Below are 12,105 nucleotides of genomic sequence, written 5' to 3'. Positions count from 1 at the left end.
CAAACACAAATCAAAATGACCACATCTAAAAGTAATGGAGGTTCGACTCCTTCCACCCCAACGACAGGAGGATCTCCTTGGAAGCCTTCTCCATGGGACCAGGCCCACAAACCAAAACCATCGTCCGTTCATCCGGGGTCCCTGCATACTCTCTAATCAACTTCTCGTCTATACGGCCCCTCCTCCCCCTCCAGCTATCTGAACCCTTAGTCAACGTATGCACAATCTTACACTTCTCTCCACCCTCAGCCTCATACCCATCCAGCTCCTCACGAAGAAGAATATCCTCTTCCAGCCGATTCCCATCAAGCAAGACGCACCGCGTGTCATCCTGCTCATCCTGCATAACAGCCCTAAGAACCTGGAAAACAGGCGTAATGCCCGTTCCACCACAGATCATCACGAACTCACGTACAGCCCGCTCTTTACCGCTGACAAGGACCTTTCCAGAGCCCAGGTACTCGAACCGTCCTGTCGGCCCCTTACACTCGATCACGGAGCCGAGGGGCAGCTGCTCGAGTGCGGTTGTCAATTTCCCACCTGGGACGGTAGGACTGTCGAAGTAGATTTTTATTAGGATGTCGACGGTGCCGAGCTGGTTTGTTTCTGAAATGGGTGTGTATGAGCGGATTATGCTGCTTGATGGGGCCTTGGGATCGGGGGTTTTGATCATCAGGTGTTGGCCTGTTGGGAGGCCGAGGAGCTGGGATTCGTGTTCGAGGGAGAAAGTGAAAATGCGGGTGTCCCAGGATACGGTCGTCTTCTTGGTTAGAGTGGCGTTCGTCCAGGATTTGGGGGTTAGGAAAGTGTCCCGCGGTGTGGTGTCGGTGTTGTTGTTGTCGGCGTCGCCCTTTTGGAGAGCTGCGAGGGAGACCTTGTCGAGGGTGCCGATGTGGTAGTCCAGCATCATCTTTTTGGCAGTTTCGCTGTCTGGTGCGGGTTTTAGTGGCTGGGCTCTTTAGGGAGGGACATTGATGACTTACGGATTTCCATGAACTCCTCAGAAACATCTGTTCCTGCTGCTGATATGATACTTTGGGCTCCGCCGGGATGTCCTTCAAGAAAGGCCGTGCCGTCATATACCTCGCCATTAACGACAAACCAGGGACATTCGTCTGTTGAGCTACTCTTGAATTCCTCAAGATTGATCATTCTGTTCACGCCCTCCTTCTTCATGTTGACCTCCACCACGGGCTCAGGCTCAACAGGCTCCTCGCCTTCTTGTCTCTCGCCCCAATTTCCGTTTAGCAGGTCACCACCAGCTTTCTTTATCCGCTCCATCCACCCTCCCGGACCGGTAGGGTCGGTCGGATGTTCAAAGAGCAGTTTTCCATTCTCTTTTGTGATTGAGACACGGAACCAAGGGTTGTTCATCATACCCAGGACGGACCAATACATGTCCTTTGGCTGGAGACTGAGTGCCTCATCCATGGCTCGTACGAGGAGAGCATCGCTGTTTTCAAGATCGGGGACAGGGATGTCGAGGGACCAGAAGGACCAGCAGAAGCAGGTTTCTCGCCAGGACATGTCGACTCGGCCGCCATAGAGTGTGCCCTCGAAGTCACGGTATTTGTCTTCTGCGTACTCTATGTTTGCTAGGCGCCATGCTGGGATGTATTAGAATCAGATGCATTAACAGATATAAGAGAGCGTACATTTTCCCTTATCCAGAGATATTTCGACACGGGTGATTCTTCGCCCGCCACCAGCGTAGGCGTAACCTTTTGCCGTGTAGATGGGTCTCGCAGTGGCGAGGCTAAGGACTTCCTTGTGTTGAGGGAATGCGGCAGCAGAGTTAACATTTAGATCATAAATGGCATACCGGTCATCGCGCCACCATGAAGGGTCTTCGGACGACATATCGGGTGTGACCATGGTCCTATTAGGATATTAACGAGGGATAGGATAGCAGTCCATGCGGTGTAAGGCTTACGGTAGGACCCGGTTGTCGTAGATATGGTACCAGTTATCACTAGGGGCATCAGTGACTATGAGTTTCTTCAACCACTTGACACTGCGTCCTCCAATCTGGCCGGGTACCACGGCTCTCAATGGACGGCCGTGATCTGGTCTCAAATCTTCACCGTTCATCTTGTGCGCGAGCATAATTCCCCTATTGCGATCTATGACCCAGTTCAGTTTGACGGATGTTCCATAGTAACCGTTTGGCTGTGCATAATTTGTTAGTAAGTCGACCGCTTCCCAGGGGTTATATTGTTCGAATAAAGCATACCAGTTTATCAGCACCCTCCATACAGATATACTTCGCCTTGCGTAGAGGCTTAGCACTCTTGATTATATCCGCCATCATGGGCCCGGTGAAGAGTGCAGTTGACAAGCCAGCCGGGCCCCAAGAGAAACCTTTCGACTTTCGGACGGTATTTTGCTCTTTTCTTCTGTTGCCGGCACATACTAGAGTTATGGGTGCAGTAATCTGGTCGTAGTTTTGCAAGACTTGCTTGAAGGTCAGGGTGATTGGGTTCTCGACTAGCCTGAAGCAGTTGTTAGAGAGACATCCTACAATTCTAGAGGATGTGAGAGGGGACAGACCCTTCGATGCTAATTTCCCATGTGGGAATGTCTTCATCTCGAACATGAGGTGCTGGTCCGTGATTTCGTACGTAAAATAGTTCGGGAGATGTTAAAAAGCCTATATGGTGTGAGTTAGACGCTATGCAAATGCAGCTTGCCTCGGCAGTTGAATGCAGTCTACCTTCTTGGAACAGCGGTGTCAATGGCGCTTCGACATTGAATGGGTGGACACCAGTTAATCTGATTAATCGAGGGTCTCGTGCAACATGGCCGTCAGGCGTTTCTTTGTCTATGCTCAAAACTTCGGATGGATTCTTTGAAGGAGGTGGTAATGGGATATCTGGAATATCTGGAGTGTCGAGCCGTGGGACTTCTTGCTCCTCGACTTTGATCTGGGAGGGTTTGAGAGTACTTTGTCTTGATGGCCCCTTGGCCGTTCGAACTTGGGTCACAGTGGTAGACATATTGGAAGGATAAGGAAGAAAGAAGAAGGTACTATAGAGGATCAAAGTATAGAATATAGATTGCGGAGCGGCTCGGATAAAGTTCGAAATCGCAAACTCAGATGCTCAGACTATATGGACTTTATACATAGAGTAAAAATATGTTAAGGTTGCCGTGGTCAAAACAAAAGCATGAAAGTATCCTTTGAACAGATGTAAACATCAAATGTCTTAGCAAAGGTCACAGGTGGTTGGCGAACATGCGGGATTATTCCATGGTTGCAGGATGCGGGATTTTAGGAAGAGACGCATCTCCTTGCATTGTGCTACATAAAGAGCCTCGGAGAAAGACAAATGCTCTAATATTCAAGACAAGCAGCTAAAGTAGGAATTCGACGGTCCACCTCCATCTCCGCGGGCCGCAGCAGGCTCCAGAACCTCGACGTCGAGCACAGGAATGCCCGACAGGCCAATGATCTGACTGTCGGGATTTGCTCATCATTAATCGTGCCATGGGGGGCAATCCAGTGGCGATAATACGTTAGGTGAGACCAATCCCAGCTAATCAACCGGGACAGCGGGAATGGCGGGATGTGCTCACTAGGGCCCTCCGATCTAGGGGTTCGGATGAGACCACTCTATGGTTAATTCCTGTTACTTGGAACAATATCCGATACTAACATGATCTCAAATCCACCGTTCATTACCTTATTCCGATTACTTTGCTCTGTGTCTCATTAATCGAGATATGAAGATAGGGCTTTATACTGTTGATAGAGTGACCAATCAGCGCCTCGGAATGTCTTATCTTGAGTGGAGATAAGCGGCAGATCATGGCCCCTTCCCGTCCAATCAGAGTCCCGGGCCTGGCCAGTATTTCCGCGGAGATCCAACCATCTTACACTGCAGTCAACAACACCACGCCGTGGCCCGACCATTATCGTGGATGCACCTAGCCACACTCTAATCTCCTCTTGCGTATAACAACTGGTGATTATGACTGTTGTTATTGCGCGATCGCTGATTCGCGTGGACCGAAACCGCAAGCAATTGGCCCATTCGATTATCTCATGATTCCAAGCCCACGGAGATAATCAGTGACCAAGAGCTGGTTACTCGCCGTACTACAAAATGGCCCTGATATATATGGAGCCGATAAAGTCGCCGGCTACCGCTCTCCTAGGAGTTTCTCTTCTTTTGGCTCTCCAGATTTCTGTCCACATCCAACACAATGCCCTTGCTGGACGGTCCCCGAAACGCTGAAACTGTCAATACCAGCGTCCACCATGGCCTCTCCGTCATCGATGGGATCGACCCCCTTGCAGAGCGAGAAAGCTTCAGTCAGGATTCTAATAGGCGCCAAAAGATCGTAGTGGTGGGACTGGGGATGGTTGCCGTTGCGTTTATGTATGTCGAAATCACGAGCTTCCAATGACCATGTGAAACTAATGTTGTTACTTTGTAGAGAAAAGCTTGTTAAACTAGATTCAGAAAAACGCAAATACGATATTGTTGTCATTGGAGAAGAACCACACATTGCCTACAACCGTGTGGGTTTGTCGTCCTACTTTGAGCACCGCAAAATCGAGGATCTATACCTCAACCCAAAAGAATGGGTGAGTAGTCGAAGGTTTAGCATCGGTTTCAAAGCTAATGGTATTCAAATTTGTGACAACAGTATGGCTCCTTCAAAGACCGATCTTTCGATTATTATCTCAACACTCGGGTAACCGACGTCTTTCCTCAATATAAAACCGTCAAGACCTCAATCGGTGACATAATTGCTTACGATACCCTCGTTCTCGCGACTGGATCAGACGCCGTTCTTCCTACTAGCACACCTGGCCATGATGCCAAGGGCATATTCGTTTATCGTACCATCTCTGATCTTGAACGTCTCATGGACTTCGCTTCCACTCACAAGGGTCAAACCGGCGTCACGGTTGGGGGAGGGCTACTCGGTCTGGAAGCCGCCAAAGCCATGACGGATCTTGAAGATTTCGGCAGTGTCAAGTTAATAGACCGCAACAAATGGGTTCTGGCTAGACAACTTGATGGTGATGCTGGTTCCCTTGTAACAAAGAAGATCAGGGACCTTGGTTTGGAGGTGCTTCACGAAAAGCGCGTGGCGAAAATCCATACCGACGATGATAACAATGTGACGGGTGTGCTTTTCGAGGATGGTCAGGAGATCAATTGCTGCTGCATATGTTTCGCGGTATGTTTCCAGGTCTCGTGTCCTCCATGTATGTAACACTAATTTTATACGCAGATCGGAATTCGACCACGAGATGAACTGGGGGGCAGTGCTGGAATTCAGTGCGCTAGACGGGGTGGTTTCGTTATTGATGAGAGGTACTTGTACCCCCTAGTACTGGTCTTCTTAAACTAACCCATCTCTACAGCTTACGAACATCAGTCGACGATATTTATGCAATTGGCGAATGTGCCAGCTGGGAAAACCAAACGTTCGGTATCATTGCTCCTGGTATCGAGATGGCCGACGTGCTCTCATTCAACTTGACGAACCCCGACAAAGAACCTAAGAAATTCAACAGGCCCGATCTGAGTACGAAGCTCAAGCTGCTGGGAGTGGACGTTGCCAGTTTCGGGGACTTTTTTGCTGACAGGGATGGGCCTAAATTTCTTCCAGGCCAACGGCCTTCTGCGGAAAATGTTGGAAGCGCAGACTTCGCAGGCGAAGAAGAGCCTCAAGTCAAGGCCCTTACGTACAGAGATCCATTTGGCGGAGTTTACAAAAAGTACTTGTTCACTATGGATGGGAAATACCTGTTAGGAGGTATGATGATTGGTGACACGAAAGACTACGTCAAGCTCAACCAGATGGTCAAGACACAGAAGCCCTTGGAGGTACCACCCAGCGAGTTTATCCTAGGCGCTCAAAGTGGCGGGGAGGAGAATGCGGACGACCTGTAAGTTTTTTCCCAGCACCGTAGACGGCTGAAGTATTAACTAACACTGTCAAAAGTGATGACAGCACCCAGATCTGCTCATGTCACAATGTAACAAAGGGTGATGTGGTCGAGAACGTCAAAAGCGGCACTTGCAAAACATTAGCTGAAGTAAAGTCATGCACCAAGGCTGGCAGCGGCTGTGGAGGCTGCATGCCCCTGGTACAGTCAATCTTCAACAAGACGATGTTGGATATGGGTCAAGAAGTCTCCAATCACTGTGTGTGCTTCGCTTTCACAATCTCTCTATTTTCGCTAATGAAACATACAGTGTGTATCCATATTCCGTACTCGAGAGCCGACCTCTACAATGTCATTGCAATTCGACAGTTGAGGACTTTTGACGACGTTATGAAGTCTGTTGGAAAATGCGCTGACTCTCTCGGGTGCGAAATCTGCAAACCGGCCATCGGCTCAATCCTCGCAAGTCTTTTCAACCCACACATTATGGATAAGGAGTATCATGAGTTGCAAGATACCAACGACAGATTCCTTGCCAATATCCAAAGGAACGGTACATTTTCTGTCGTCCCTCGTGTTCCCGGGGGAGAAATCACGGCAGACAAGTTAATCGCTATCGGTCAAGTAGCGAAGAAATATGACCTATACTGCAAAATCACGGGTGGCCAGCGTATCGATATGTTTGGTGCTAAGAAGCAAGATCTACTCGAAATCTGGACTGCTCTCGTTGATGCTGGTATGGAGAGTGGTCATGCTTATGCCAAGTCACTTCGAACCATCAAGGTAGGAGCTATCTTCAACTTTCCTCGAAATATGCTAACAGGACGTTCAGAGCTGTGTTGGAACTACGTGGTGCCGGTTTGGTGTAGGGGATAGTGTTGGTATGGCTATTCGACTAGAGCAACGATACAAGAGTATCCGAGCTCCTCACAAATTCAAGGGTGCCGTATCTGGTTGCGTTCGAGAGTGTGCCGAGGCGCAAAACAAAGAGTATGCTTCTAATCCTACCGTTTTATTGGATGCCACTAATACAGCATAGCTTCGGTCTTATTGCTACCGAAAAAGGTTTCAACATCTTCGTTGGCGGAAACGGAGGCGCCAAACCCCGACACTCAGAGTTACTCGCTAAAGACGTGCCACCGGAAGAGGTTATCCCTATTCTGGACCGCTATGTCATCTTCTATATCAGAACAGCGGACAAGCTGCAGCGAACAGCGCGGTGGCTCGAAAATCTCCCAGGAGGGATCGAATATCTCAAAGACGTCGTTCTCAACGACAAACTTGGGATAGCAGCAGAAATGGAGAAGCAAATGCAAGCGCTGGTTGACAGCTACTTCTGTGAATGGACCGAGACCGTCAGAAACCCCAAGAGACGCAAGTATTTCCAACAATTCGCCAATACTGACGAGACAATCGAAACTGTGGAGATCGTCAAGGAGCGTGAACAAGTGCGTCCGACATACTGGCCCAAGGACGGAGCAAGTGAAGATTTCAAGGGCCATGAATGGTCTAGTCTCTCATGGCAGCCCGTCATCAAAGCCGATTACTTTTCAGACGGCCCACCTGCAATCTCTTCCGCCAACATCAAGCGCGGAGACACGCAGTTGGCCATTTTTAAAGTCAAGGGCAAGTACTACGCTACGCAGCAAATGTGTCCTCACAAACGGGCGTTCGTCCTATCCGATGGCTTGATTGGAGACGACGACGCCGGAAAGTACTGGGTGTCGTGTCCATACCACAAGCGTAACTTTGAACTCAACGGCGAGCAGTCAGGCCGTTGCTCGAACGACGAGGAAATGAATATTGCCACTTTCCCAGTCGAGCAGCGCGAGGATGGCTGGATTTACATGAAGCTTCCTCCTGTCGAGGAGCTCGATTCCATTCTTGGTACAGAGAAGTGGAAAGTTAGGAAGGGTGAGGCTGCAGATCCGTTTGAGGCGTACGACAGGAAGTACAAGGGGATGAAAGGCAAGAGGGCTACGGGGAAGGGGATTGAGGGCAGTAGGCCAGTCCGTTCCACAGATACCATCGACTGGTAAAAGGCTATTAGTGCTAGTATGTTATTTTATGATGTGATATTACGGCGGACAATGAGCATAGGGTTGTTCACGGCGTTTGAGGAGATGGTTCTATAGCATTATACCTAGGAGCTGAATGCATTTACTTGAGGATTGATTTCTGATTATATTGTACTCGAACGTCTTGGAGTAGAGTATGAGCGCTACGCAAGTCTACATCTCACTAAATTCTAAGCAGTTTCAGGCATGCTACTCTAGAGTATGTCACAATGTAATGTCGACACTGGGTTAATGCCTGTATGCCTGAGGTTGTTGATGCTCACGTTACCCTACACATGATTGGCTGGTGATATTGTTATCTTCTCCCCAGCCAGACCCAGTCTTTCTTCCTCATCGACCATCTTCCCCCCGATAACACCCTTACCAATGGCCCCATTTGGCTCTCCAGATCTCCGCGGAGTCAAATTCAAGTGTGGGTCCTGGTTGTGTTCCGAGAAGCTCTCGTCGTCGTTCGTCATTGCGTATAGGACAGGCAAGGACAGGGCTGAGTGAAACGACCAAATACACAGTGGTTGAGCACTCAGCTGTGTTCTCCCTGGGATATTGTGAGAAGCTCATGGTATACATCATGAACTGACATCTGAGGGGCCACTGACACCATTCAATGGCTTCAGAATTGCTTTTTGCGCTGTTCTTAGGAATTTCTACAGACGAGTCGAGACCTTCCCCGTTGGATGCCAAACGAGGCCCGCGGAGTCTGTGGCTCAAAAACAGGCCTTATCAGACGCCCAAACTCTGTTCGCCAGTCCTGATTGAAGATCCGGCCAGTGGGTCGTGCGCTTTTCTTATCTCCAGCTCGGATGCCGCTCCATAGTGGCCACATCACGGACTGACCTCCTCCGCTGCCTGCCCGACTAGTGTCTTTCAATATGGGGCATGGCTGTGATGATTCCAAGAAGCCGTTGCCTGATCTCAACGAGTGGATGTGGATCGACAACCCCGGTTTTTTGGTTGGATGAGGGCTCGCTATTCGGTGCAGTAATCTCTATATCGCGACTTTTCTTTCTCGTTACGAATATCGACTAAACATCAGTCGAACAGGCATTCCTAATCTTCAGTCGGGCCCGTGATAGACTGATCTTCTGGTCCCGAACGCACCCTAATTCTGACGTTCCTCTGATACCCTGGGCGATGCATGGCACTTCCTATTCCATCAGAAGTGACTCGTCTCAGGTCATATTATATCCGTCCTTTATATACCAGCCAGTCTCTCGTCCATTCAGTGCATAACTCTAGTCAATAGTCAAGAAATTGTTCATCCTACTGCATCTTATAAACTTCAGTACTTTTCTCCTGGCTACGTTCAACTCATTGGCTTCCTCCACATATACCAGGTTTAGTTTGGTTTCCTGTCTACCATACACACCCGTACCTACCAACCCAAATCCTAAAAGCAGCATCATTCAGAGATATGGGCTTTTTCAAGCTACTGGTGGCCTCTCCTGAGGTCAACCCTAACAGCCGCAAGGCGCTCTCCATCCCGATCTTTAATCCTCTTGACACATATGGGCGTGTTTTCTTCTTCTCGTGGTTCGGGTTCATGCTTGCATTTCTTTCATGGTATGCATTTCCACCTCTGGTAAGTTCTCCTCTCTGGCACTACTTTTCGAGGATATTCTAACACTAAGTGCAGCTGACTGTCACCATCCGTGATGATCTACGCATGTCGCAGACGCAAATTGCAAATTCAAACATCATTGCCCTATTAGCTACGTGAGTACCCTACAAACATAAGTTATTGAGTCAGCCCTAATTTTACCAGATTACTAGTTAGGTTTGTCTGCGGGCCGCTGTGCGATCGTTTCGGTCCTCGTTTAGTCTTCATTGGACTATTGCTGGTCGGCTCTATTCCCACTGCGATGGCCGGTCTAGTTACAACGCCCGAAGGACTCATAGCCCTACGATTCTTTATCGGTATCCTTGGTGGCACATTTGTTCCATGCCAGGTCTGGTGCACCGGGTTCTTTGACAAGAAGGTTGTGGGAACGGCCAACTCCCTGGCTGCAGGTCTGGGTAATGCTGGCGGTGGTATCACATAGTGAGTACGCTCTTGCTTCTTGTAACAACAGGCATACATAAGAGTGCTTACATTCCACAACCAGCTTTGTTATGCCTGCCATATTCGACTCGCTCGTCCATAACCAAGGCCTTCCCGCACACAAAGCATGGCGCGTTGCCTATATCGTCCCTTTCATCCTTATCGTTGCTGCCGCCTTGGGTATGCTGTTTACATGCGACGACACGCCAACAGGGCCATGGTCAGAACGTCACATCTGGACAAAGGAGGGAACACAGTCTCAAGGCAACATTGTCGACCTTAATTCCGGCAACCAGTCTATACAGCCTTCCGGAACCCCCTCGATCATCACCAACGTCGCTGTAGATGTGGAAAAGAAAGGCACCCAGTCCCCCATAGAATCCGACGGCACCCAAGTAATGGGCCAGCTCGATGCCCTCCGAACAGATGCCGTCGTCGCTCCCTCCCGAAAAGAAGCCATGAGCGTTGTCCTCAGCCTCGCAAGTCTAGCGCTCGCCATTCCCTACGCCTGTTCCTTTGGTTCAGAGCTTGCCATCAACTCCATCCTCGGCGATTACTACGACAAGAACTTTCCATACATGGGCCAGACGCAAACAGGAAAATGGGCCGCTATGTTCGGTTTCCTCAACGTTATCTGCCGTCCAGCTGGTGGGTTTCTCGCTGATGTTCTTTACAACTACAGTGAGACGCTGTGGTCGAAGAAACTCCTTCTCTCCTTCCTCGGTGTCGTGATGGGTGCTTTCATGCTTGCAATGGGTCTTTCAGACCCGAAGTCCGAGGCGACCATGTTTGGTCTTACTGCTGGTCTTGCATTTTTCCTCGAGGCCTCCAATGGTGCCATCTTCGCCCTTGTACCCCATGTCCATCCATTTGCTAATGGTATGTCCTCGCTTCGCCTTTTCTTGGGTTCTAACTAGACCAGTTGCTAATTTCTCTCAGGTATCGTATCCGGTATAGTAGGGGGCTTTGGAAATCTAGGTGGAATTATCTTCGCCGTTATTTTCCGATACAGCCACCATGACTATGCTCGCGGGATCTGGATCTTGGGAGTAATTTCCATCGCAGCGAATATCGCAGTTGCTTGGATACGACCTGTTCCGAAGAGTCAGATGCGAGAGTAATCTCTTAATCTACCTTGTTTTTTTGGGGTTCTGTTGGCGTTCTGTTTTGTTTAGCGGCAATATACCATGGATAGACCGAGGGTTAATATTAGTACAGTTTAAGATATGTTAACTTAAACATCAGTCTCCATATTTTGAAGATGCACACGATAGAATCCACGCTTTATCATTTATAGAACAATCTATATATCAAATCTAATCAATCTATACCCCACTGGCCACATTCCAATGGAGGGGGCTGATTCCATTCCCAGAGTCCCTCGGGTTAATACCCCCCGAACTGAGGGGCACGACTCTCTTTTTCCTCTCTTCATATTTCAATTGACCTTCTTGATTTTTATAGACCCAAAAGCACACAATACTAGTATCCAATCCAATCCAACCGAAACAGCCAAAAATGCCTACCCGCCGCATCGCCCAGATCGTCCACCTCAACCCGTCCGCCGTCGCGGCATACAAGGAATGCCACGCAAACGTCTGGCCAGAGGTCCTGCAGCAGATCAAAGAGTGCAATATTCGTGATTGCATGTTCTCCCTCCGCTTCTTTTGAGAAAAAATGGTGCTAATACGGCTGCCGTGGTAGACTCGATATTCTTCGACAATGACCGCACACTATTCGCGACATTCAAGTACGTCGGAGATGACTTTGACGGGGATATGGCGAAGATGAAAGCGAATCCGAAGGTGAGGGAGTGGTGGGCTCTGACGGATGGGATGCAGGTATTTATTCCTCTCTTTGGGGAGTCAGGAGCGATCACGTCTATTGGGGAACAGTTATGCTAATGGGATGCGCGTTTGTAGGAGAGTCCTATTCCTGGGGCTGTGAGCAGTGCGGAGGGCCCTGGGTGGTGGAAGGTCTTGGACGAGGTGTTTTATACAGATTGAGTGAATCAGTTTAAAAAGCAATAACATGTACAAAGTAGAGTGGTTATTCCTCAATGCGAAAATTCCAACCACAGC

At 49.1% G+C, this 12,105-nt stretch overlaps 4 protein-coding genes across 4 annotated transcripts; 3 read left to right on the top strand and 1 right to left on the bottom strand.

The window, feature by feature from the left end:
- Window positions 1-25: 25 nt before the first annotated feature.
- On the bottom strand, window positions 26-2,311 carry niaD (nitrate reductase NiaD; the record flags this gene model as incomplete). The annotated part of the gene is made up of 6 exons (XM_041705814.1): window positions 26-930; window positions 984-1,607; window positions 1,656-1,756; window positions 1,823-1,879; window positions 1,934-2,169; window positions 2,234-2,311. The coding sequence occupies 6 exons, from the start codon at window positions 2,309-2,311 to the stop codon at window positions 26-28; spliced, it is 2,001 nt and encodes a 666-aa protein (XP_041558263.1).
- Window positions 2,312-4,206: 1,895 nt separating this feature from the next.
- On the top strand, window positions 4,207-7,947 carry niiA (nitrite reductase niiA; the record flags this gene model as incomplete). The annotated part of the gene is made up of 9 exons (XM_041705813.1): window positions 4,207-4,382; window positions 4,441-4,591; window positions 4,654-5,193; window positions 5,248-5,330; window positions 5,381-5,908; window positions 5,965-6,167; window positions 6,219-6,691; window positions 6,741-6,898; window positions 6,948-7,947. The coding sequence occupies 9 exons, from the start codon at window positions 4,207-4,209 to the stop codon at window positions 7,945-7,947; spliced, it is 3,312 nt and encodes a 1,103-aa protein (XP_041558262.1).
- A 1,450-nt stretch (window positions 7,948-9,397) lies between these two features.
- Window positions 9,398-11,145, top strand: APUU_50778A (MFS transporter; the record flags this gene model as incomplete). Its single annotated transcript, XM_041705812.1, has 5 exons — window positions 9,398-9,565; window positions 9,620-9,699; window positions 9,749-10,024; window positions 10,089-10,903; window positions 10,964-11,145. The coding sequence occupies 5 exons, from the start codon at window positions 9,398-9,400 to the stop codon at window positions 11,143-11,145; spliced, it is 1,521 nt and encodes a 506-aa protein (XP_041558261.1).
- Window positions 11,146-11,542: 397 nt separating this feature from the next.
- APUU_50777A (L-rhamnose mutarotase) lies at window positions 11,543-12,030 on the top strand (the record flags this gene model as incomplete). Its single annotated transcript, XM_041705811.1, has 3 exons — window positions 11,543-11,669; window positions 11,729-11,865; window positions 11,947-12,030. The coding sequence occupies 3 exons, from the start codon at window positions 11,543-11,545 to the stop codon at window positions 12,028-12,030; spliced, it is 348 nt and encodes a 115-aa protein (XP_041558260.1).
- Between the last annotated feature and the right edge of the window lie 75 nt (window positions 12,031-12,105).

The sequence above is a fragment of the Aspergillus puulaauensis genome, chromosome 5 (assembly GCF_016861865.1).
Source record: "Aspergillus puulaauensis MK2 DNA, chromosome 5, nearly complete sequence".
NCBI classification, from domain to species: domain Eukaryota; kingdom Fungi; phylum Ascomycota; class Eurotiomycetes; order Eurotiales; family Aspergillaceae; genus Aspergillus; species Aspergillus puulaauensis.
Note: the sequence above shows the minus strand (reverse complement) of the source record. Positions and strands in the feature narration are given on the sequence as shown.